Raw genomic sequence first — 25,651 nt, forward strand, 5'->3', positions numbered from 1 at the left:
CCTAACACTTCACTGAGACCTGTCCTATAAATACTGGGCTCCATGGCTGTATCAATCACACTAATCAACAGGGAAGGTTCTGCATGAGAATCTTGCCATGAGCACTTCCAGTACAATTGTCTTTGATGTATCAACCCCTTCATGCCTCAGAATGCTTCAGACCAGTATGCTGAAACCACATCCACTGGTGGCTGACCTCACCAATAGTAACATGGGGTTGACCATTCAGTCTTCCACCCTTCATAGCTACTGTGACCAGGAATGCATCCTTTCTGCAGTGAGGGTGGGGCATTATGAAGGGAAGATAGTTCAGAGTATGTGGTCGTCTACAACAGCCAGTCTTCAAATCATCTTGGAGATGAGGCCAGTCCTTCTAGTGTTGCAGACATTTCAGGACTCCTTCCTAGCGAGTGTGAATATCTATATAGTTAGACAACATGGTGGTGGTGTGGTATAGCAACAAGCAAAGAGGACCTCATTCATACTTGTGCTAAGAAGCCACAAGAGTGTTGCAGTGGGCAGTGTCTTCTTGACACCTTCTTGTCATGAAGCACATCCAGGACTTCTAATGTTCTGAAAGACAAACTGTCTTTTTATTTATTTATTTATTTATTTATTTATTTATTTTTGAACAAGTCTATTCTGCCTCACAACTGGCCCCTCAGTCAGTCAGCGGTGACAATGATTTTCAGTCACTGAGGCCGGCCTTGCAGTCATCTTTTCGCTTCCCAGCTAAGCAACAAGTGCAGCAGCTACTTTGCCCTGATTTCTTCACGTGGACAGTCACCGAGGGATGCTGTGATCCACAGTTTGCCCCCAGGTCTCCTGTGTGCTTTGCCACGATAGCCAGATACCTTTAGAAAGCCATGAGGTGCAAGACAACATTAATTTTCATTGCAGCTTTTTGGCCTTGCGAGTTTAGTTCCCCTTTCTCTGGCCTCATCTGAAGTACCCTTCATGAGTGCTGGATCCTTGTTCAGACCTTCTGTTTCATCTGCTTGATCTGTCTCACCGAGACATAAAAACCCTGAAATGGACTGCATGGTTTCTTCAATTCTAATGGTGGCCAGAGATGCCACGTTGTCTTTTCCAGTCATTCCTATTTTGTTATCCTCACAAAAACGAAACACTGGGAAGGTTTACCTTAGCAAGTGGAAAATATTCACCGTATGGGCTACTTCCAAAGGCTTTGGACCCTTATTCCTTCCTTAGCAGAATTGTTTCAGAAAGGCACTAGTTTGTCAACCACTAAGTCCACTTAATAGCCATTTCTAATTACCACATGGGCCAAAATCAAACTAAATTTCTTCCTTAAACATTTCCAAAGCCTTTTTGAAGGGAACCTTTCTCCTAAGACCTACAGTCAGAGAACCAGTTATTTCATGGGGCATTACTATCATCTTGTAGACATTAACTAGGGCTCCCTTTGAGCTTGTATTCTTAGTGTACTGAAAAGTCCTTACTTGGAAAATAGTCTTTGTAGCAGCAGTTTCTTCATCTAGGTGGATTTCTGAGTTACAAACATTGTCTGGCAGACCTCCTTACCTTGTGTTTCACAAGAAAAGGGTGTCTTTGTGAACGAATCCTCATTTTTACCAAAAGTGGTCTGTGAAGTGAATCTTAATCCGACTCTGTCTTGCCAGTGTTCTTTCCAAAATTTTAAAACAAAGGAAAATATACTCTTCATTTGAAGAGGTTTCATCATCAACTCAGGTTTTGTTTATATTGCACAAAGGATATCAAAAAGTCAGACCAGCTTTTTTTTCCTCTCAAAGACTAAATTAGGACACGGAGATTCTAAAGTGACCTTGTCCAAGTGACTCTTGAACTGTATTTCCTTTATTTATGACAAAATGGGGATTAACTTTACCTGGCAAAGCAAAGGCTCTTTCATCTAGAGCTGTGGCTGACTCCACGGCTTTATTTGCTGGATTTCTCATTGATTAGATTAGTGCTGCAGCTACTTGGTCTACAGTTCATAACTTTGTGTTACATTACAGATTGGATGTACAATCTAGATCTCGTACATCCTTCAGCTGCTCCTTACTTTGGAATATCCCTCCATGAAACCACGTAGGTTCTTGGGTAGCTTGGGAATTTGTCCCAACTGTTGGTGTGAATGGAAAAGACATCATTGGATATGAAAGTTTTGTACTTACCGTAATGCTACATTCATTCTGTGTTCTATTGGTCTCGCATTCCCTTCCTCCTTCCTAAATTTCACTTTTCTGACTCCTGTTTGATCGTTTGGACCTGAACCAGTGACCTTGCATTTTTGGACAGCCATCTGCTGTTACTTTTGTACCTTGTTATTCAATTTTAGGTTGCTAGTTCTGTGTTGTACTCATTAGATATAATATTAGCTACAAATAGGCAAACTTGATCTGAGATAATCAAGGAATGAGGGGAATTAAGCGTGGGGGAGAAGTCCGAGCCCGGAGTCCAAGTTCTTTGTATTAAAAAAAAAAAAAAAAGTTCAGATCCATTTGGATTGAATAACCCAACTGTTGAGCCGGACAGAACAAGACAGCACAGATCTAATGTTATGGTAAGTGCATAACTTTAATTTATATTGATATACTTTTAAGTAAAACAGGAAGCATAAACAAGGACCCCAAAACATTTTTGTTGTAATAGAGAGCTCTCATGAAATTTAAGATACTGTTTGTAGTTAAACTTTGTAATGTAGTGTGAATAAGCTGTAGTTAGTTGTGAATTTTGAAGTTGAACTCTTGTACTACTTGACTGCCATAGGAGGGAGTGAATTTGTGGTATCATTGGAATACATTTAGAAAGTATGTAATGAATAATGATTGTTATGCTTTTATGCTTAAAGCAGCACATAACGTGAGGGTGTTGATGTTCTTCGTGTTTCACTGTTGCAGTCATCACATTTGGGTTATCTGCCTGCAGGTAGCCCTCAGCCAGCCTGAATACCAGAGTCTTGGAATCCTGCATCGGATGCTGTCTCTTCTTCTATGACGTCAGGTCGTCAGGGGTATAAAACATGCAGCCGACGCCATTACATCAGTCTTTCTTGCCGCGCGGTGCCTGAAGCAGAGCAGTTTGCAAGTGCCAGTCGACCGACTCCAGAAATTTTCGTTTTCGAGTTTCAGAACTGAAGTCTTCAAAAAAGCTAAGTACTCTGTTGGGGATTCCTTTTTCTTACTCTTAACCGATGTCAGTAAAAGTTAACAATTGTCTTACCTGTGGAAAGCAAATACCTCATGAAGATTTTCATTTGTACTGCATTCCTTGCTTAGGCCTAGACCACGATGTCCCTCGCTGTCGGTTTTGTGCCTTGGTCAACCCCCGAGCTATTCATCATCGGGCTATATTTGCAGCAAATTATTTTGGTATTCGGTATAACTATCCAGAAATGGTTTCGGTAAGCCATCCGACTACTGATATTCCGAAACAACATAAGGATAAAGACAGAGACAGACCGCATAGGTCCAAAACTGCCAACGACGCTTCCCTTAAGCTAGTCGCCAGTCCGCCAGTACTCAGTAAGGCGTTTTCGCAGCCCCTGATACCCGCTACCTCAGATTCGCAGGCCTCTACTGAGACCCATTCGGAGTCCGGTATGCCGCGAGATGCTTCTTCGACTGTGGAACCTGAGGATGTCTCTACCTTGGATGGGTCCTGAGCAACTGTGCAAGCACCGGCTTCTGAGGGTGTATTCAGGCCTACAGACTTGCATTTTAAACCAACGCCATCTTCTTCATCCAAGCCTAAAACTCGACCCACTCCTAGAAAACAGACATCCAAACCGCATGCTCAGGCCCATATGCCTAAAACAAATGCTTAGAATGGCTGAAGACCTTATTGACTTAATTAGAGGAAGCCAGCCTTCCCCCTCTAAGAGGCCTAGAACTGATTTTCCTTCAGATTCTTCTGATCAGAAATCTGATATTTCTGTTTCTTCTGATTACCAGGATTTGCCCTTGTCTACCTATGAGGATTCTGATGCAGAGGATTCCATTCCCTCTGCTTCCCCTCCAGAAGATTTTTCTTTTGGTGAAACCTTGCACACTGTTATGGAGCATTTCCGCTGGGAAAGCCAAGATTACTCTGACTCCAAAAAGAGGCTTAGGGAATTCTTACTCCTCCTTCAACACAAGCCTTTAGCTATCCCTCCTGTTCTGGACATTGTAGATGATGCTTTCTTGGAATCTAGCATTTCCCCAGGCACTTTACCTCCAGCTCCCAGAAAACCTGACAGGTATTACAGAGTACCTGACTCTCACAAGTTCCTCTTCAAAAATCCTACTGCGGACCCAGAAACCATTTCCCAAGGACCAAAGGGCATTAAGGCTACTGCTGCCAAAAAACCCTACCCCTTCTGATATAGATTCTAGAGCCTTGGACAGAAGGGGTAAGAAGGTATATACTTCTGCTGCTTTGACCATTAGGACTTTAAATTGCCAGTTTCATATGTTAAAGTACCAGCAGCATATTATGGGACTGCTTAAACAGAAAATGGTGTTGATGCCTGACTGTGCTGAACACAAAGAATTACAGGATTTAATGCATTCTGCAAAACAAGTTGGTAAACATACTTTGCAATGTGGTTTTGACGCTTTAGAAGCATCTTGCAGGGCTGCTATCACTGGGTCTGTACTTAGAAGGCATGGTTGGCTTAAGGAGCAAAACTTGCTAGATCATGTTAAAGCTAAATTACTGGATGCTCCCTTAAACCAAGACCGCCTGTTTGGCAACAAAGCAGAAGAAGTCCTCAAAAAGATGGAGGAAAAAGCTAAATCTATGCAAACTGTTAAAGATTTCCTGTAAGAATAGCCTCCCAGATTTAGTAGGCATTGGCCTTTAAAGAATTGGTCCTTTCCAGCCTCTTCCAGGCCTTCTCAGTCCAAACCCAGGAACAGTAGACCACCTAGATTACAGTCTCAGGCTACGCAGAGGCCTAAGCAGTGGGGGGTTCTCACTTCCAAAGCAGGGAGTAGTAAGACACCCCCCTACAGAAAAATGGCACAATGACTTAACCTAGCCCTTCCAAGCCCTGCTCAACTACCTGCTCCCTTAGGAGGAAAGCTCGCCCTGCATGCAAAAAAACTGGAAACTCATTACCCAGTACAAATGGGTTTCGAACAGTTTCCCAAGGATACAGATTCCACTTCCCACACCCTACCATCCCCAAACAGTTGGCCAGACCTACCCCCAAATCAGTGGGCAGAGGCTCTACAGCAGGTTCTCTCTCTTCTAAGTATCAAGGCTATTCAACCTGTCCCAGCAGAAGAAAGGGGACAAGGTTTTTATTCAAGACTTTTCCTGGTATCCATAAAACACAGCTCCTGGTGTCCTATCCTGGACCTCTCTGTTCTCAACAACTTTTTGGTAATCCCAAAATTCAAAATGCTAACACTTCAACAGCTGCTTCATATGCTAGGCAAAGATGCCTGGTTGGCACCCTTAGACTTAAAGGAAACTTACCTGACATCTGGGGCAAGAAAAACTGATGACCAGTAAGGGAATCTTGCAGGAAATACCTACGCTTCAGGGCAGGCTCCATGCACTGTCAGTTCTCTGCACTTCCCTTTGGCTTATCTACTGTGCCCAGGGTATTCACAAAGTGTCTTGCTCCAGAGAAATATTCAGATATAACCATACTTGGACAATTGTCTGATTCAGGCAGAAAGCCAGGACTTGCTATTAAAACATCTGGTATTCGTAAAGAAACATCTAACCTCACTGGGGTACACCATAAACAAAAAGAAATCTCATCTAGTACCCTGCCAACAGATTGTATTCCTGGGAGCAAGCTTGAACACAACTTCCCAGATGGCTTTCCTCACTCTAGAGAAACAAGTTTATTTGACAACCTATTTCAAACTACTGGCCATAAAGACCCAGCTATCTGCAAGGAAAATTCTGCAAGCCCTGGGGTTTATGGCCTCTTGTATTCTATTAATTCTATATGCAGGATTGCATATGAGGAAACTACAATGGTATCTAAGAAGCCTATGGTGTCAGCATTCTCAGGACCTGGAATCAGTGATTCCTATCATTCCTCGTATAAAGACAGAGTTCCTTTGGTGGGCAGAGGCCTACCACCACAACAAGGGGCTCCCTTTCACTCTACCCCGTACCGCCCAAACCCTAACAACAGATGCATCAGACTATGCATGGGGGGCTCACTTGGCAGGGCAGTGCATTATGGGCAAATGGAACCCGAGACAGATGCACCTGCATACCAACCAAAAAGAAATGTTAGCTGTACAGAATTCCCTGACAGCCTTCAAAGACCACATTCGTCCAGGGCAGTTATTGGTAAAGACAGGCAACACCACAGTTATGTGGTACATAAACAAGCAGGGGGGGACCCACTAGTTACCTCTCTGCAGACTAGCCATGGCTCTGTGGAACACAGCCTTGAGCTAACAAGTGCACCTACAAGCTCAATTCCTGCCAGGCAAGCTAAATTCTCTGGCAGACCTAAGCAGAAATCTCATGGACCCACACGAATGGGACAAAAGATATTCAAACTCTTGAGGAACAAATGGGGGACTCCAGAGATAGACCTGTTTGCCTCCCCTCAGAACTACCAATTGGACAAATTCTGCACAAGGACTTCCCACAGTCAAGCTTGGAAAGTGGATGCCCTGTCCTTTACCTGGGAAAGCCTCGGTTTATGCCTTTCCTGCTCTGCTTCTCCTCTTGAAGGTTCTGCTAAAGATCAAACAGGACAAGCCAAGGACAATACTGATTGCACCAGACTAGCCACGCCAGTACTGGTACCCCCTCTTGTGCAGTATGACACTGCTGGAACCATGGCACCTGCCTCAGACCCCTTCTCTGCTGTCCCAGCAGGTGGGCCAGATTCTGCACCCTCAGCTTCAAACCCTGAACCTTGCAGCCTGGCTAATTCCTTGAGCTCTCCAATTGCATCCCTCAGTAAGCAGGTGCTAGATGTCATTCTGGAGGCAAGGAGGCCTAGTACTAGAAAATCCTATGCTGAAAAGTGGAAGAGGTACTGTTCCTGGAGCCAGACTCGAGGTATGGGCACAACGGTGCCCAGCTTACCTCATATATACTTCAGTACTTAACAGAAATGCTCCACAAGGGCCTATCCTTCTTGTCAATTAAAATTCATGCCTCTGCCATTTCAGCACATTGTAATACTGAACCCACCCCTCTTCTCTCATCCCCTGCTAAAGCAATTCCTTAGAGGGGCCAAGAATTTAAGACCCCCCCCCCCCCAGGAGAGCCCCAACTCCAGCCTGGGACCTTAACTTTGTATTGATAAAGCTCACTCTCCCTCCTTTTGAGCCAGCTGCAACTGCTGCAGAGTTGAAATTCCTTTTTTGGAAAACTGCCTTCAATCTAGCCATCAGTTACAGGCCCTCATGGCAGTGGACCCCTTCATTATCTTACCAATCCTTCCTTTATGCCCACAGTGGTGTCTAGTGTGGTCCTAAATCAGTCCATTAATTTGCCTACCTTTTTCTCGAATCCAGAAAACAAAGGAGAACGAATATTGCACTCTTTGGACGTGTTTAGACAAGTTAGATTCTATTTGGACAGGACTCAGCCTCTCAAAAAATCTGAGCAGCTGCTAGTTGGCTTTGCTGCAGGGGCAGAGGAGAAGGCCATTTCAAAGCAAACCATTTCTAAATGGATAGCCCATTGCATTCATTTCTGCTATAAGCACCATAGAAAACCTACCCCACAGGGGATAAGATCACATTCCACCAGGGCTGCATCTACCTCTACAGCCTTTCTCAGAGGAGTCCCTACCAGGGGCATCCTAGAAGCTGCTACCTGGAGCTCTGTACATACCTTCAACAAGCATTACCACATGCTTATTTTTTCTAAATCCAGGGCTGTTTTTTGCCACTGCAGTCTTGCAGGGCGTAATAGCTGGCCCTAATGCTCTTCAACTTCCTCCTCCCTTCCTTAGCTTTGGGAATCAACCCAAATGTGATCACTGCAACAGTGAAACACAAAGAACATAGTACAGTCGTGTACACTTACCATAAATGTAGATGTTCGAGTGTATTCACTGTTGCAGCCCTGGTTACCCTCCCTCCAGCCCTCCTGACTTCTCTTGGCTCTACCTTTCCTTCTTGTTTGGTGTATTTAAGCTTTCTGGTGTATTTGCTTTTTGATAGAAGTGTACCATAACATATAATTGCTTCCCATTGTGGGGGCACCTGACATCTGGGGCAAGAAAAACTGATGTAATGGCGTTGGCTGCATGTTTTATTACCCCTGACGACCTGACGTCATGGAAGAAGAGACATTATCCGAAGCAGGAATCCAAGACTCTGATATTCAAGCCGGCTGAGGGCTACCTGCAGGCAGATAACCCAAATGTGATGACTGCAACGGTGAATACACTCGAACATCTACACTTATGGTAAGTGTACACAACTGTACGTTTTGTTCTTGTCTTTATTGTGAGAACTTCTTACAGTATTCTTTGCACCTTTCCCTCAAGTTTCCCTTTCCTTGTTGGTATTTATTGAGCTTTCAGTAGTAGTAGTAGTAATAGATACAAGTTGTTTGTTGTTTGGTGCCATCTATCAGATATATTGACAAAGTAAAAAAGAGGTAGAGGGGCACTAAAATCATGATGTGCAGTTAGATATACAGCTTAACTAGTTAGATCTGTGTTACTGATTTATAAGTAACAACCTGATGCTAATGAGCTGAACTACTTAATGGCTGACAGCTGTGATAATACATTCCTCCAAGCATTCAGTGGTGGTCAACAGGAAAAAAAGTAATGCTTAGGTAGATGGAGATTCCTGTATGCTGTGCAAACCAGCAGTTGAGAAAACATTACATTATTATTACAACAATGCAAAAGTACAGAGGTGGTTTCAGAGATCACCATAATTGTAATTTTGGTGATTGTTTTTAGATAAAAGTAACTGTGTACTCTGGTTTTAATGAATGTAAGGATCACTTACGCAGATTTCATTTGCTTTCTCTTACCTTTGATACTGTCATTACACCCAATATTTCTACATTGCTGATACATGAATGCAGTGAAGATTGAATTGTATATTGTTTTCTTACTGCACCTGGTCTGGAATTTTTTTTTAAGGTTTAGAAAATGTTGTCTTCTAGTATTGTATGCTTGAGGTGTTTAGTTTGCAGAATGATCATAGTCTAATTTTTCCCTTGAAGGAAGACTCTGAGATGCAAGCAACTTCAGAAGAGCTAACTGGTCTTGGAGAAGATGATTCTGTGATTGGGCCTAGCATGCCGGAAGTGGAGGGAGCACATACTGAGGTAATGGTTTAGAGCCACAGGTATCTGGAGCTTTTACTGTAACAAAGAAGAATCTGTGCAGTACATGGGAGTTGGAGACAGAATGGTAGTGGTGAGTGCAAGTATAAAGCAATACACATTTAGATTAGCAAATTATAAAACATAAATTTCTTTCCAGGCATTTGTAGTATGTAGTTTTCTGCTGTAGAATTCAGATGGGGGAATACTTTGTGTAGCTTGAACATCATAGGAGTCATCTTAATGTCACTGTTTGGATAGGAACTGTCAGCCATATTTGATAAACTAATAGTTTGGCAGTTTAAGTTTCATTTATCCTTAGAGTTGGTTTGCCAGCTTAATTTTATCAGTAGTGTCCTCATTTGGGATGGGCATGATATCTTTTGCTAGTATACTTGACAGTCAAATGCCAAAACATTCCCTCTCACTGATGGTCCTCAGCTAAATATTCACTTTAGAATTCTGATATTGTACTATATAAGTAAGCAGTAATAAATGTAGTCTGTTTTGCCACACTTTCACAAAGGAGGCACACTGTTTACACATTATAACTGGGTATCCCTGGCTTTGGGACAGAGCGCTCCCTGCTGTCTGCTTTTTTTCTTTCAAGTTTCTATAGGTGGTTATTAGGCTATTGGCCCAGGAGCCATTTTAAGGCTAACCAAACTTCAAGTATTCGCAGGCTGCCCCTGTCCATTAAATACCTGGATGTCAAGACTCCTTATAAGTTGTGCAAGATAGAATGATTTCAGAGTGGATACCCATATCCTAACTTCTTGCATCCTATCGGTGGGACAGCTTGCTATTCATTGGGTAACATATGGGTTTTATGCTTAATTTTTGAAGTTTATCTACAATGCCCCAGTGAGGTATTGTGTTGTATGCCTTGGCTAGGCCAAGGTAGGCATTGTGTACTGTTTTGCCTTCATCCATAGTTTTAGTGGCCTTTTTCAACAAGTCCACCAGGTAAAGTTGGCATGACCTGCCTTTGACAAACTTGAACTGAGTAGGGTCCAGTGTCTGTAGGTTTCTTATGTTATTGTTTATCATATCCATAAGTCTTTCCATGGCCTTGCATATGAGTCTAGTCAGACTTGTGTATCTTTAGTTTTCCGGATCCATGAAAGGCCATGCCTTGTGTAAAGGGATAACCATTGCAGTCCTCCATTTGTTTGGCACAAACCCTGTGATTAGATTCTAGTGGACTTGACAGATCATGGTTCATGCTGTTCAGGAAGCATCCTGGGATATTATGATGACCCATCAAAGCATTGCTCTTGGCATTTGAGAGTGGAGTGAGGACCTGATCCATAGTGATTGCTGGTGGAGAAATGCTGGGAAGGGGGTTATTTTCTGAATGGTGACTGGTGATAAGGGGGGTAAAACTGGAAGTAAATTTATTAACCAGCAGATTTGCTGTATCCTCTGGCTCTGTATAGGTGGCCCTGTTCACCTTTAGTACAGCACATTGTTGGGTGTTGTCTTTAAAGTTGTAGACACAGCTGAAGAAGAAGGCCTTATGGTTGTCCATAGATTGGCTTTAGTAGACTTGATCATTCCCCCTTTTTTGCTTCAGACCTCCCAGGCCTTCAAAGTCCCCATGGCTTATTTGTTCAGTGTTCAACATATAGGTTTACTTTTCTCACCCAGCAGGAAATCACGAGCAGTGCTTTAGTTTATGCAGGCTTGTAGTCTTTTCAGAAAAAGACAAAAGGCCGAAGTTTTTCATTTGTTAAATTGTTTGAGTGATACTTTCTGGGCCTTTGTTATTTCTGAAAAGATTTCAAGTTTTCATAAACTAATGCATCGCTGGCGATTCCCTGCTGTGTGAGGAAAGTAAAACTTCATTTTCTTGTCTGTGAGTGATAAAGCTCCTTTCTGTTTTACCTGCTCCAGTTTGTTTTCTGTTTTAAGAAGTCTACTTGGCTTGATGTTTTTGTTCTGTGTGAGAGATAGACAAATTAGCTAGACCACACATTTCACATGTTTTTTTCATTGGTTAAATTGTTTGAGTGATACTTAATACAAATGAATTTCTGAGCCTTTGTTTTTTTTCTGAAAAGATTTCAAACCTACATAAACTAAAGCACTGCTGATGATTCTCTGCTAATTCTTTCCACACACCCTCCACTTCATTGATCTGCTTTTTATACCTGGTGACTTTAAGCTGCTCACCTCTAAAGTAAATTGAGCTCAATAAGCTTCTCCCTTTCTGCACTGCTGTTAATATCCTGAATTGTTTATTTGCCTTTCCTTGTGCTTATATTGAAAAAGTGCATTTTGCTTCACATTGTCTGTTCTACTGATTTACTTGCTCTAAATTCATTATTTAGCTAGCTGATAGATAAAGTAGTATATTTTTACACTATAGCAAGCACTTGTTTTTACATCAAGAGGTCAGTGTTTTTTCAATCTAGTGCACTGGGAGGTAGTCTGGTCTTTCTAGGTTGGGGAAAACCATGAGATTTCTGCTTGTAGTTTATTGGCTGGAGGGCTTATTAATCAGCTTATCTCGTTTTCAGTGCCTTTATAAATTCTTTACATTTGAGTGGCTCTTGGCTCATTATACAAAATGAAGACTTTTATTGAATAATCACAGTTGTATAAGCTGTTTTTAAAGTACACTGTTGTATCTGTATCTTTAAGTTTGTTTGTGGTAGTATTTCAGTCCAGACACTCCTTTACTGTGCTTCTACATTAGAAGGACTTGGATTATACATCTAGTAGCAGTAGGTGTTTATCTGGTCTATCTGAACTGAGAAGCATGCAAAAGGGCTTTAAGTATTTTTTTTTTGCACTTCTCTTACATACCGTGACTGTACTTTAGCAGTTAAAAAACTGTATTGTCTGCTGCTGCCTTAAGTAGTTAATTGCACTATATCTGTTAGTTGTAGGGCTGTTGTACATAGTTTGTGTGGTCTCCTTACACTTCGGCTCCAAACCAGCTATTCTGCATTAAGAAGGTGTGCTGATCTAACCTGTCTGAGTTGGGGATTGCTGGTGGAAGGCTTATTGTGTGCTTTCCTGATTGGTAGTTAGCTTAAAACTTGTTTCCGTATGCTCATGTTTAAGCCTTGCGTTTGCATGGTGCTGCTCTTCACACAGCTGCAGTTAATAGTGCCCTAGTATAGACGCAAAAGCCTAGAAGCTCAAGTTTTCTCTAATCAGCTGTCAGTGAAACCCTTCCAGGCTTTTTTGCTGCTCTAGGAGAAACTCAGTTGTGCACTGAGGAGAGTGTTGCCTTATTGATCAATCTAGCATATGCAAAGTATAGGTCCCTATTGTATGCTCGGCGCTGTTGGCCCAGTCCTGTCAAAGTAACCCATCCCCTTCCCAAATAAAACAGACAGTAAGAGCCTGCTGTCATGGACGGACAGTTTCCCATCATCTCTCTGGCCAGCCTGATAGACATGGGCATCCTGAGGCAATGTAACAATCTTCTCATGTATACTGAGAACCACTTACTTTTGAAACAAATACTTTATGTGAGAGATGTAGTTACACTATTAAATTGTAGGCAAGACTCTCGCATAAGGACAAATTGGATGCCAAATTAGTTGTCAACACACACACACACACACACATACATTGTACATACTAAATAAGGACAGAACACAGAAACCCACATATGCGGAGGTACTCACTAGTAACTTTCCAAAAGATTAGAGGCCTCCCAAATGGATACTACTTACACACACAGCAAAGCAAAAAAACACAACACACACTAGTGTATCAGCAGATAAGCCCATAAGACATAACACCACAAAACTTAATGCATTGATCATAGGTGACTCCGTTGTGAGACACACAGATGTTCCCCTCACCCGGCTGGATAAGGAGAGGGATATGGTTAGCTGTCTTTCAGGTGTCAGGATCCGTCAAGTCATTCAAGCACTTATGTCACTCAACCACAAGTACTGGTATGACCCCATCCATAGTCCTTGTAGGGGTGAATGACTTCAGACATACCTTACTGGACTATATGAAGAGAGACATGACCAAGCTCTCAGATTATGTCACAAGCAGGTATAAGCCTAGCCTTAAGCAGCATTCTACCTTTGTCCAAGGATGATGCCACAATACAAACAATAACAAATGAGTGACAATTGGCTTAGCTTCTGTTGTCAGTCCAAGGGGATTCTATATCTGTCAGCCTGGGAAGACATGGTCAGCAGGCCACACTGCTTTGCCAGAGATGGTCTACACCTGTCTTCTCTAGGCTTTCGGATACTGGTAAAGGCATTAGCCACCCCTGTTGTGCCTTTTTAGACAATGTCAAAATAACCAACCTCACAACTTAACAAAAATCCTCTCTAGATAAACTCAAGGTACTGCTGCGTTTTGCTAGTAGTCTAAACAAAAAACACTCTCTGAAAGCACTCCTCACTTTTGAAGATGCTGACGTATATGCAGTCACAGAGACATGGTTCAAAGGCACCGAAAGCACCCCTGCTTATTTTCTAACCGTAAACCAGACCCTACAATGATTTCCTTATCCAAAACCGCTTCTGATGGACTAATTAATTGCCAGTGCTTATTCCGTTCCCTCTGACTAGGATGAGAAAAATTTTGTCCAGTGTAAGAAGAAAGTTTATTCTTCTGCCATTTTCACTTTCAGAATTTTAAACTGCAGTGCTTCAGATATCAACGTTTTTATTTCAGTCTTTTGAGAACATGAAAGTGTTAACCTCTCTCTCTTCTGAGGTAAAAAGTATTTGAAAGTCTTTCTTTTATATGCTTCTCATGTAGATAAACATTCCTTTGTTTTCTTATGACACTGTTGAAACAGTCTGCAGAGCTGCTGTTTCTGAGTTAGTCATATAAGATTTGCTTGGTTACATTCTCAAAGCGTTCCAGAAGACGTTAAGACTGAGATTTTAAAATTTCCCGTGGACAAGGAAGTTCTCCTTGGCTGTTCTGCAGCTAAGTTTCTTAAGAAGAAAGAGGAAAGTTGATTCAAGGGGTGACCTACATTTTCCAGCATTCCTTTTTTAATGCTTCCTCCCACCTCAGGTCTCTTTATCAAAAATAAATAAATAAGCAGCATGTTGCCAACGAACAGGATTTTAAAAGCAATAAGGAGGCTTCAAAAAGAAAGGTAAAGCCTCTCAAAATCAAGGACAGTCCAAAAAAGTCCAAATGACTGTTTGCTTCTTCAGACACGACCACCACCTCCTATCCTGGCAATCTCTGTCTCTCTGAGTTTACATCTTTTTTTTGTGGCACCACATTATTGCATACAGATGCTATGTGGATGTCCATCAGGGGACCACTTTGTACTGGGAGTCCCTCCTTCCCTTTCCAGGGATTACTCCTTGCCCAGTAAACCAAGTATCTTTTCTTCCTACTCTTTTGGAACATTTATCTTCAGGTGTCTTAAAACCTGGGCCTGATTGCCAGATGGGCAAAGGGTTTTATTCAAGGATATTTCCTGGTACCAAAAAAGAGGGACCTGGAAGCTCCTTTCTCAGTCTTTTTTTGTCAAGGGTCCAAAGTTCAAGATGTTATCCCTGCAGATCCTGTTGCCTGTTCTTTTACTAGTGTGCCTGATAAAGCTAAACTGAAAAGATGCCTACCATTACATTTCCATTGGCAAACATTTCAGTAATTGCATATTACAGACTTCAAGGCATTCACATTTTCCTATATTTGGATGGTTGTCTTATATTTACAGATTTCTTCCAGTTGTCGAATCTTTGGCAAGTGTTAATCTTCTACTTAGTCTGGGTTTTCGGGTGCACTTACAGGAATCTTCTCTCATCCCTTCTCACATAATAGTTTTCCCAGATTGCCTGTTAGATTCTTCCTGGAAAAGAGATTTTCTTCCTCCTGAAAAATTATTTTATCAAAAAATCTTCCCGAGTTTTTCCAATCAAACTGTGGTTTCTGCCAAGGAGCTTCACAGGATTTTGGGAATTATGGCTTCTCTTATTCTTGTAATTCCCTTGGCCAGACTTCACGTGAGGAAAATTCAGTGGTACTTCATGTCAGTTTTGACTCATAGTTTCATAGGTTGGTACTAGGCTATCGGCCCTAGGGCCTATACAAGCCTAGCCATAACAATTCCCTGGCTATTTCTTCCCACACTATTTACTTCCCTGGACCCCTGTCTAGCAGGGCGACTGACGTGATCCCTGGGATGAATTTCCTTTCTCCCATCCAGTCATCAATGTTCCTTTTGAAGAGGGCCAAAGAGGTGCTCTGCTTGACATGTATGGGAAGTCTGTTCCAGAGTCTGGGGAGTCTCTGGGTTAGGAACCTATTCCTCAAGCATGTTTTGTTTATTGTGATGACAAGGTTTAGATACCTGGAGCGTGTGGCTCTGATGGATTGGGATTTCTTTAAGTGTAGCATGTCCAACAGCTCTGGGTTTGACATGGCCTTGTATGTTAAGCAGAGATCGCCTCGGAGTAGACGATATGTGACAGAGTATAGCTGGAGTTTTTTAAGGCGGTCAGCATAGGGCATCTGCTTTAGGCCTGTGATTCTTTTAGTGAGGTATTTTTGCGGCCTTTCCAGTTGTTGCAGATTTTTTCAGAGGTACATACCAAATGGGGCGTTGTATTCTATAATGGGTCTAATGAGGGATGAGTACAGTGGGACAATGACCTCCTTTTTTCTGGATTAAAAGCCCTTCGTGATGAGGTGTGCCACAGAGAAGGCTTTCCTGACTGTTGTGGCGATGTGGTTATTGAAGGTGAGACCACTGTCCACCTGTGTCCCTAAGTCTCTTATCACACTTTCGGTGTTTAGTGTACTGCCACCTATGTGGTAATTCACGGGTATATGTTTTTTCCCAAAGGGGATAACTGTACATTTCTTGGCCTTGAGCTTGAGTCCATGGTTCTGGCACCAAACATCTGTTTTTGTAAGGCCCTTTTGTAGAGTACCAATATCATTTGGGGATTCAGTAATGGCTCCCAGTTTGCAGTCATCTGCGAACTTTGTTAGCCAAAGTCCCTTAGTGTTGGCCTGTACTTCAGAGAAGTAGATGCCAAACAAGAGAGGTCCCAGGACTGAACCCTGAGGTTCTCCACTTGTCACTTGTCTGGAGCCAGATTTGGAGTCAACTACTTTTACAGTGTGGGTTCTGTCAGTAAGCCAGTTGGCAACCCATCGAGTGATGTAGGGATTAATGCGCAGCTTAGTAAGTTTATCTATGATTCCAGAGGGGGAGATGGTGTCAAAGGCCTTGGCGAGGTCTAGATAGGCTGTGTGGACTGCCTTACCCTCTTCCACGGTTCTGGAGACTGATTCGAAGAAGTCAATCAGGTTCAGGAGACAAGATCGGCCCTTCACAAACCCAAACTGGGTGGGGTCCAGTGTTTTAAGGTTGCCAATGTCTTTGTTTATAAGTTCCATGATAATACGTTCCATGGCCTTGCAGATTAGGCTCGTCAGACTGATGGGGCAGTAGTTCCCGGGATCCAAGGTGGATTTCCCCCTTGTGGAGTGGGATAACTATAGCTGTGTGCCACTCAGTGGGCATGAACCCTGAGGTAAGGGTTTGATTAAACATGACACTTAGGTGAAGTGCCAGTTCATTTTGTAGTTCATGTAGTACACAGCCCGGGATGTCATCTGGTCCCATGGATGCTGTATTCTTAGCTTTGGAGAGTGCGTTTTTTACCTGTGTGGCCATTATTACCAGAATTTGGCAATCTTCCGGTATTGAGATGGGCCATTTAGGAGGTGAGAGGGGGGTGAAGTTGGCACTGAATCGATCTGCCAGGCTGTTGGCAATATCCTTGGGATCAGTATATTTAATGCCATTTTGTTGTAGCTCAGAGCAGATCTGAGCATTGCCATTTAGATTCTTGACATAGTTATAGAATGCCTTGTGGTCATCTTTGGCAATTTTATTTTCGTAACTAGCTTTGGAGGATTTTATGAGGGATCTCAGCTTCTTACTGAGGCTGGTAAGGGAGATTTTTGCATCTTGGGATTTTCCTCTTTTCTGCAACAGTTTCTTCCTTTGTTGTATCTTCCTTGTCTTTTCATACATTTGTTCTTCCTTGTCTTTTCATACATTTGTTCTGGAGTTTGTAAAGATGGAGGTTCTTTGGTGGGTTGATCAGTTCCCTCAGAATCCTGATTTCCCATTGTCCCTTCTGCTTATCAGAGCACTTGCTTAAGATCTGGTGTGTGGACTGATTTTAAAAGGTGTAAAAGTGCAAGGTCTGAATGAAAAAGAGTAAAATTCAGCATTATATACTTGCAGCAAGTAAAACTTCATCATTAAAACATTTACATAATTAATCTAATCAAAACACTTTGTGCCTGCATTAATGCTTCAGCTTCTTTCGCTTTAAGTTTAGAAGTTTTCCTTGTTTTATGTAAATGTTTTAATTATGAAGTCTTAATTGTTGCAAGTGTATAATGCTGAATTTTATTCTTTTTCAGTCTGAAGAAGTCTTAATTGTTGATGACAGCACTTACCGGATGAGAAATTTCTTTCATGTTGATACAGTAAAAGGTTACAAGTTCATTTTTTTTTTTTTTTTTTTTTTTTTTTTTTTTTTTTTTTTTTTTTTGAACTTTCAAGGGTTTTTTTTACAGGAAGTTAGGGACACGTTAAGAGTACGCACGGAAGGCAGAAACAAATTATCAGATGTCCATTTCATTCATTCATTCCTCAGCTGATGGTTTCAGATCTGTGACCTGGATCCGAGTCGGCCGCTATTACCAGATCTTCGGATCCAATACTTTCGAGCTCCTCCCTTTACCCGCAATGCTGCAGTAAGCTAACATACCGAAGATCTTTTTGGCGCCATTCAGCTTCAGACATGGATCCTGTCGCTGTCAAGTTTTTGGAGTAGAAGCTAGCCTTTTTTTTGTGAGTTACATTTAAGAAACTCATTTTTTAGATCTATCCCTTTTCTCCTACCTCTCTTACAAAGTCATTTTAGACCTTTTAGGCAGTTTCCAGTACTTCAGCTACAGATTTCTCAATATCTTTCTAAAGTACCATCGTTGGTACTCTTCCTACCAGCTTAATTTTACTCTCTAGAATATTCTCCCGCTACCATTGTTGGTAGTTTTCTTTCTTGGTCTATCTTTCTATTACTTTTCTTTAAAAAAAATTCTTTCCTTTCTTAGTTCTCACTGAATAGTAACTGTGGACAAGCCAACAGGTTTTAAGAAGTGCATTACCTTTGAGCATAAAATCCCCAGTTCAGATGCCCACAGGGGGAATGTGTTTATTGTTTAGAACCTGCGCACCTGTACGTGTGTTGTTCTATCTGCTCTGGATTCAACTTCAGAGCTCTTTCAGACCGTAGGAATAAATTCAGTCTCAGAGGCCTCCTTCCTCCTTCCTTCATCCTTCTTCTTCAGTTGCTAGGACTCCAATTCCATCCAAAAAACAGACAAGGACAGCCAGACTCAGCAACTGAAAAAATGGAGTCACAAGAGGTTCCTGGACTGTTCTTCCTCCTCAGCTGCTTCATTGGATCCTTCTAATAAATGCACATAATTCAGATCCGATTGCTTCGGATCCGACTGGTTCTAAAAGTAGGCCTCCTTGGATCTGAACCCCTACACTTCTACTGGATTCGGTTACTTCATGGCTCCCTTCACCTTTCTTGGAGGTATCTCCAAGTACACATTCCAGACCTCCATCCTCCTCATCATCTCTTATGTCTTCCAGAAGCTTATCCAAAGCTGATGTGGATAGGATAATGAGAAAATTTCTCAGATCCAGATGGGGGTGTACTCACAGCTCTGACTCCCACCAGATGCGAGTCGACCTTTTTCCACTTCCTCCTTGATATCACCTTCCTCAGTTTGACCCCCTGTTTCGGAGCTCTCAGATCTGAGACCCCTGGGGGATCCCTATTACAGTCTGTTCTTCGACTCTGGTGACTTCCCTGAGTTGCCTGGCCTTGAGCACTTCGAAGCCAGAGGAGTGTTGGAGCTGAACCGTCAGGTCTGGGTCTGTGGGGTTGGGATTGATTCCAAGGTTTTCGGAGCTGTGTCATCCCTCGTGACTTCAGTGCTGAACAGCTCAGGTCAACTCCTTTGGGTGTAGTGCTAGTGAGGTTGTAGGAGCCAATGGTTCAGAAACTACCGTCTCCTATGCTGTCAGCTTCTGTTTCTCATAGCCTTTCTGCCTTTGAGATCATGGAGATGGCCTCCTTGTTTAGAGAAGGGACATCCCTGCCCCACTGGGATCAGACAACTCTGCCTCCTCCCGTTCTGTGCCCTGAGCCTCCTCCATCCCTTCTGCTGAGACAGCCAGCCCGATCAGGACTCCACTCGGTCCCTCAGGACATTTTCATCTTTTCTGATACTTCCCCAGACCAGTGAACTGAGGAGGTCTGTCAGAAGAGAACTTGTAAAAGGAGACACCTAGATTCCCATCAAGAGTCTCTCATGGAAGACACCAATTTTTGATGAAGGGGAGGGGTCCCTCAGATCTCCACTAGATGACATCTCCTTTGGAGACCTCCTAGAGCTCCTGAAAAAAAAAACTTGGTTTGTTCTTCGATACTCCCGCTTAGGAGGAATCTGTGATCCTGTAGCTTATGGGTCTGGTCTACTTCTCGGATGCCCCCCCCCCCCCCACCATGATCCTTCACATCTCCCCCCCAGCTGATGAACTCATAGATCCTGTTTCTCAAAAGGCATGGAAGGAGCCAGTTACTGTAGAGCCAATCCCTAAAAGACCTGACAAGATTCTAGCCCCATTTATGGACCGGGCACACTTGAGCAAAGGAGTTCAGTCAATGCCATTGTTGTGGTGGCAGCTCCTAAGAAAGAACTTGCAGAAGAGTTCTTTTGTCCATCCCCCTAACAGAGAGTCAGGGGCCTTGGACAGATTTGGTAAGCATGTGTATGCTTCAGCAAACTTTGCTGTATTATCTGGCACATTTTACAAGATTATAAAGGGTTTTGACCAAAGAGCTTTCCATATCTCTTTCTGGGTCCATGTCTGCTGAAGGTCAAAATAGAATCTCCTCTGTCAGAAGAGAACTTGTAAAAGGAGACACCTAGATTCCCATCAAGAGTCTCTCATGGAAGACACCAATTTTTGATGAAGGGGAGGGGTCCCTCAGATCTCCACTAGATGACATCTCCTTTGGAGACCTCCTAGAGCTCCTGAAAAAAAAAAAACTTGGTTTGTTCTTCGATACTCCCGCTTAGGAGGAATCTGTGATCCTGTAGCTTATGGGTCTGGTCTACTTCTCGGATGACCCCCCCCCCCCCCACCATGATCCCTCACATCTCCCCCCCAGCTGATGAACTCATAGATCCTGTTTCTCAAAAGGCATGGAAGGAGCCAGTTACTGTAGAGCCAATCCCTAAAAGACCTGACAAGATTCTAGCCCCATTTATGGACCGGGCACACTTGAGCAAAGGAGTTCAGTCAATGCCATTGTTGTGGTGGCAGCTCCTAAGAAAGAACTTGCAGAAGAGTTCTTTTGTCCATCCCCCTAACAGAGAGTCAGGGGCCTTGGACAGATTTGGTAAGCATGTGTATGCTTCAGCAAACTTTGCTGTATTATCTGGCACATTTTACAAGATTATAAAGGGTTTTGACCAAAGAGCTTTCCATATCTCTTTCTGGGTCCATGTCTGCTGAAGGTCAAAATAGAATCTCCTCGTAACTGGCCATCCTTCTGTCTATTTCTAATGCTTCCATGAGGCTAATCTCCCTTACAGCTGAAAGTACCTCAGTGACAGCGCTTTCAGGCATATCCATTAGGAGACGTGCCTGAATGTGACTGTGATTTTGCATAGCCCTTTAAGTCTTCGCTCATCAGTGTTCCCTTTGATGGATCTTCCTTATTTGGCCCCAAGGTAAGGGACACACTCTCCTGATGTGAGCAAGAAGGAAAGACTCTGTCTGCCATGGGCCCACGTATTTCAACTCCTCAAAGACCTTTCTCAAGGAATCAAAGAGGAGGTAGAAAATTTTGGTTTTGCAAATCACAGGGTCCTTTTCAAGATTCACTTGGAGATGCTTCCTCCAGAGGCAGAGGAGAGAACTCAAATGGAAGACTCCGTCCTTGCAGCAAAGGTGACCCACAGAACCAGGACTTTTGGGATTCCTTCTCGAATAACTCCTACCAGCACTCCTGAAGGGAAGCCCAACTGTTTCCTACTGGAGGCAGTCTGGGGATGCTTGTCTCTACACCAGAGAGCATGGCTATCTGTAACAAAAGATTCCCTATTGCAGAGAATCATTTCCAGAGGCCATATTAAGCCATTTTCCCAAACCCCTCAACCAAAATGATATTCCTCCCAATCGGAGAGAAGTAGAAGCATTAGAAATTAAAAAAAAAAAAAAAAAAAAAAAAAGCTGCTAGGAAAAAGAGTTATCCAAGCAGTCCCCCCTAGACCAGTGAGGATCCATAACCTATTCAAGATTTTTCTTGGTGCTAAAAAAGACAGGCACCTTGTGACAGATTCTTGATCTCAGCAAGCTAAATCAGTTCATTCAGTATTCAAGGTTTTGGATGGTCATAGTTTGGTTCAATTTGCCGCTACTGCAAAAGGACAAGTGAATGTGCTCAATAGATCTTCAGGATGCATGCTTCCACATACAAATTAACAGGCGCTGCAGAAGATATCTGCGCCTCTGGCTGGGAGCCAGTCATTACCAGTTCAGAGCACTGCCTTTGGTTTCACCACAGCACCCAGGATTTTCACCAAATGTAGTGGTAGCAGTTCAATTGAGGCAGCTGGAATAAAGAGCGTCTCCATACCTAGACAACTGCCCCAACCAAGCATCAGCTCCTACAGGCGAGGGACAACTAGCTCCAATTGTGCTCTATCTGGTTATCACGGTTAATTACAACTCAAGCCTATGCAGAGTCTAGAGTTCATGGGTGCTCACTTGGACACAGTCAGTCAGGTAGCCACTCTTCCTTCTGCTCAAGTTCAGGCACTGAGATCCCAGGTCAGGAAAGTAATACAAAATATTTCTGTTCCAGCATGACTAATTTTATAATTCTTGGGATCCATGACAGCTGATATCACCCTCGTTTCTCTGGCCAGGTTTCACATGCAGATACTTCAGTGGACACTGTCTACTCAGTGGTCCATTCTTCTACATCCTTTAACCATTCCACTCAACATCACACAGGCATGCAAAAGTTATCTTCTTTGGTGGATTCATTTGAACAAACTCTTGGAAGTTCACCCTTTTGTCCTCCCCTTGCCCCAGCCACTGTGACCACACTGAAGCCTCCTAACTGGGGTGGGGGGCATTTCTTGGGAAGGATAGTCCAATGTACATGGTCCCACCAAGAGGCCAAGACACATAGTGGCCTAGAAATTAGAGCAGCTCTCCAAGCATTGCAAGCCTTTTAAGATGCTCTCCCGTCTGGGACAGTTGCCATTCAAACTGTGTGTCAGTGTTCTGGTACTTCAACAAACAGGGAGGAACCAGGTCTTATCCACTTTGTTGAGAAGCATTGAGAGTGTGACAGTGGGCACTCTCTTCCTTTTGCTTTCTTATAGCAATGAACATTCCAGGGAAATCCATTGTCATTACGGTCAAAATTAGCAGGTCCATTCGGATGCCTCTTGAGTGGTCTCTCAATGTCAGTTTGGTGGAGAGGACTTTCTGTCAATGTGGCCAGCCATGCTGTGACTATTCGCGTCTCCCTTCACCAAATGCAGAAGGTTCTTTGGTCTGATCTTTCCAGTGGGGAAGACACTGAAAGATGCTTTAGTCCACAACTGGCCTTCTTAATGGTTACCCACTGCTACCTCTCATCCATAAATTTTTACAGAAAGCTTTCCATTTGAAGAGCACAGTTATCCTCTTTGCCCCCTGGTTCCCATTTCTCTGGTGGTGAACTCGTTAAAGCGTTTATGTGTTTTAATAAAGTATTTTAACCTGTGGTCAGTCTGCTTTCTAAGTCCCTTTTTGCATTTTCTTTGGTATCTTGAGTGGTTTTGGGCACTTTTCCTTCTTAGTCTTTATTTTTTTGTCGTTTTTTTGGAGGTATGGAAGGGCAATCTGGTTTTCCTGGAATTGAGATAGTGAGGAATGGTAAAGTTGGAAGATGGTTGGCCAACTTACCCAACTCATTGATTTGCTAACACCGATTTGCCAATCTTTGGCTTCTTTTTTTCTTTGGCTCCTCTGCCTGGTAACCAGGAAATGAGGCAACGGAGTGTGCTGGGCAATCTTTATGTGGTGTTTGTTGGATGGGAGAGACTGGCTGCGTTTTCCAGCAGCACAGATCGATGAGAGCTGATATGGATAATCAACAATTACTCAGCATTTTTCAGAGCTGTACGAATGGTCGGGAAGGGCTAGAGGAACGGGATATTGTACCTGAAAGTCAAACTACCCAGAACCAAGGTGATTTACTTGTTTCTAATGAACATAGAGATTTGTACAATGACTTAAGTGTATGACTTAACAAAAAATATTTGTTTAATCACCATGAGTAGGTTAATGAGGGCATTACTTATTCTGACACTTATCAAAACAATATTCTGTGATTATATGACGTTATGCTTAGGTATAGATCATTTGATCTTGATAGTGCTTATTTAAAAGAGTGCATTAATATGAGTATTGTACTGAAAGGGCTGCAGGTACATAAATGCCCAAATGTAGAGAATATTTCTGATTTTGACAAGGATCTGTTAATGATTTTGATAGGTGTGGTATGGGTATTATGAGAGTCATCTTTAAGAAAAATGATTAAGACATGGCTATATTGTATGGACATATTGAGCATATTAATAATTGTATACTCAATGTTCTTATGTTCACAGTTGATTATGAAAATGATAAATATTTTGATGAAATAAGATTGATGAGAAATGTAAGATTATTATTATTAATAGGAAAATTAGATAGGGATAAGTTGGAACATAATGAGCATAGGAGCTACCCAGACCCAAATTTTATTCGAAGTACCAAGAAAGGAGGGAAAGTTCTGAGGTCTGTTTTCACAATGGGGTGAACCACATGTAAGGGACAAGACGCAGGTGAATGATTTTAGGGAATCTTGGTTATCTGGTAGTCGTTTCGATATAAATCACCCTTTAGAATTCCTTCCCCTTCAGAGATTGGAGAGTTTGGAAAACAAAAAAAAAGTATTATAACTACAGTTGAGAGAGGAGAGGTAGTGAGGGGTAGATGCTGATTGAGGCAGGTAGCTCAGTAAATGGAAGTATTTTTAAGGACGGTTTTAAATATAGCTACAAAATTTACAATATGTTTAACTATAGTAGTGTAGACAATTAAGAAAGTTTATTTTAATTTATTTTCAAAAGGTTTCAAGTTTATTCTGAAAAGAAAATGCAATATCAATAGAGTGTTAATAGATCTTAAGCTATTTGTCCGTAAAAAGAACTTAGAAATTGTTTTCAGGCATCAATCAAGGGTCATGCCGCAATGAAATTCTTAAAAGGAAAAGTACTTTTAATCCCCCCTTGCATCCCCAACTAATGAATTTTGAGGTTTTAGTTGAAAGAGAATTACATAAGGGGATTCAGAGTAACAGGTTTGCTCCTAACCTTACCACCGATGAGAGAAAATTATTAGAAAATATCGGGTTGAATAAGTATTTGAGAGTGATGAAGCCAGATAAGGGGGTGGGGGGAACAGTATTGATGGATGCTATATTATATGAAGCTGCGATGATGGACATTTTGAGTGATAACAGTAAATATGTTAGGGTGTCAAAAAATGAGATTAATGTTGCCTATAAAAGAATTAACGTGGCATTAAAATATTTTTTGGACGAGGGATTAGTTGATTTAGATACTGGTAGATATTTGGTAAAAGGCCCCGTGTTCCCTCGATTTTTGGCATACCTAAAGTACATAAGGATGTTATGGACCCACCTCTTAGGTCGATTCTATCTCCATATGGGTCCATAAGAGCCCCACTAGTTAAGTTTTTAGATCATAGGCTAAAGAAGATGTGGATGAACAAAAGTGAAATTTTAAAAGATTTGTGAGATTTTTTAAAATGTGGGAAACCTGATTTATTTAGTGAAGGGATCATTTTTGTCACCATTGATATAGTTGATTTGTTTACTGTCATCCCCCACAACAAGAGGATGGAGTGGTTTGAGGAAACAGTTGATAGAGGGGGGCTTTCCATTAATGAGTTTTGTACGTGTTTAGAGATTTTAAAGAACAATTTTATATACTTCGAAGGTGACCTCCCAACAGATTAGTGGGGTAGCAATGGGGGCAAATTGTGCCACCACTTACCCTAACATTACACTTTCGGTTTGGGAATACAAATTCGTATTGAATTCTAAATATGTTGATTGTTGGAGTTTGTATAAAAGATACCTTGACGATATCTGTTTATTTTGGGTGGACACTGAGACTAAATTAAATTAATTTATGTAATATATTTCCAATACTACAGATTTATTTGAAGTTCACTCATAGTATTAGTTACAGTAAG

General features: G+C 42.1%; 1 protein-coding gene across 1 annotated transcript in view; it reads left to right on the forward strand.

Annotated features, from left to right (window-relative positions):
* The window catches only part of RBM42 (RNA binding motif protein 42), a 918,806-nt gene that overhangs the window by 702,988 nt on the left and 190,167 nt on the right, over positions 1-25,651 (forward strand). Inside the window, exon 6 of the mRNA XM_044084450.1 lies at positions 9,154-9,258. Coding sequence (XP_043940385.1) covers positions 9,154-9,258 — 105 coding nt within the window. The remainder of the gene's footprint in view (positions 1-9,153; positions 9,259-25,651) is intronic.

The sequence above is a fragment of the Protopterus annectens genome, chromosome 9.part0 (assembly GCF_019279795.1).
Source record: "Protopterus annectens isolate FY-2018-M chromosome 9.part0, PAN1.0, whole genome shotgun sequence".
Taxonomy (NCBI): domain Eukaryota; kingdom Metazoa; phylum Chordata; order Ceratodontiformes; family Protopteridae; genus Protopterus; species Protopterus annectens.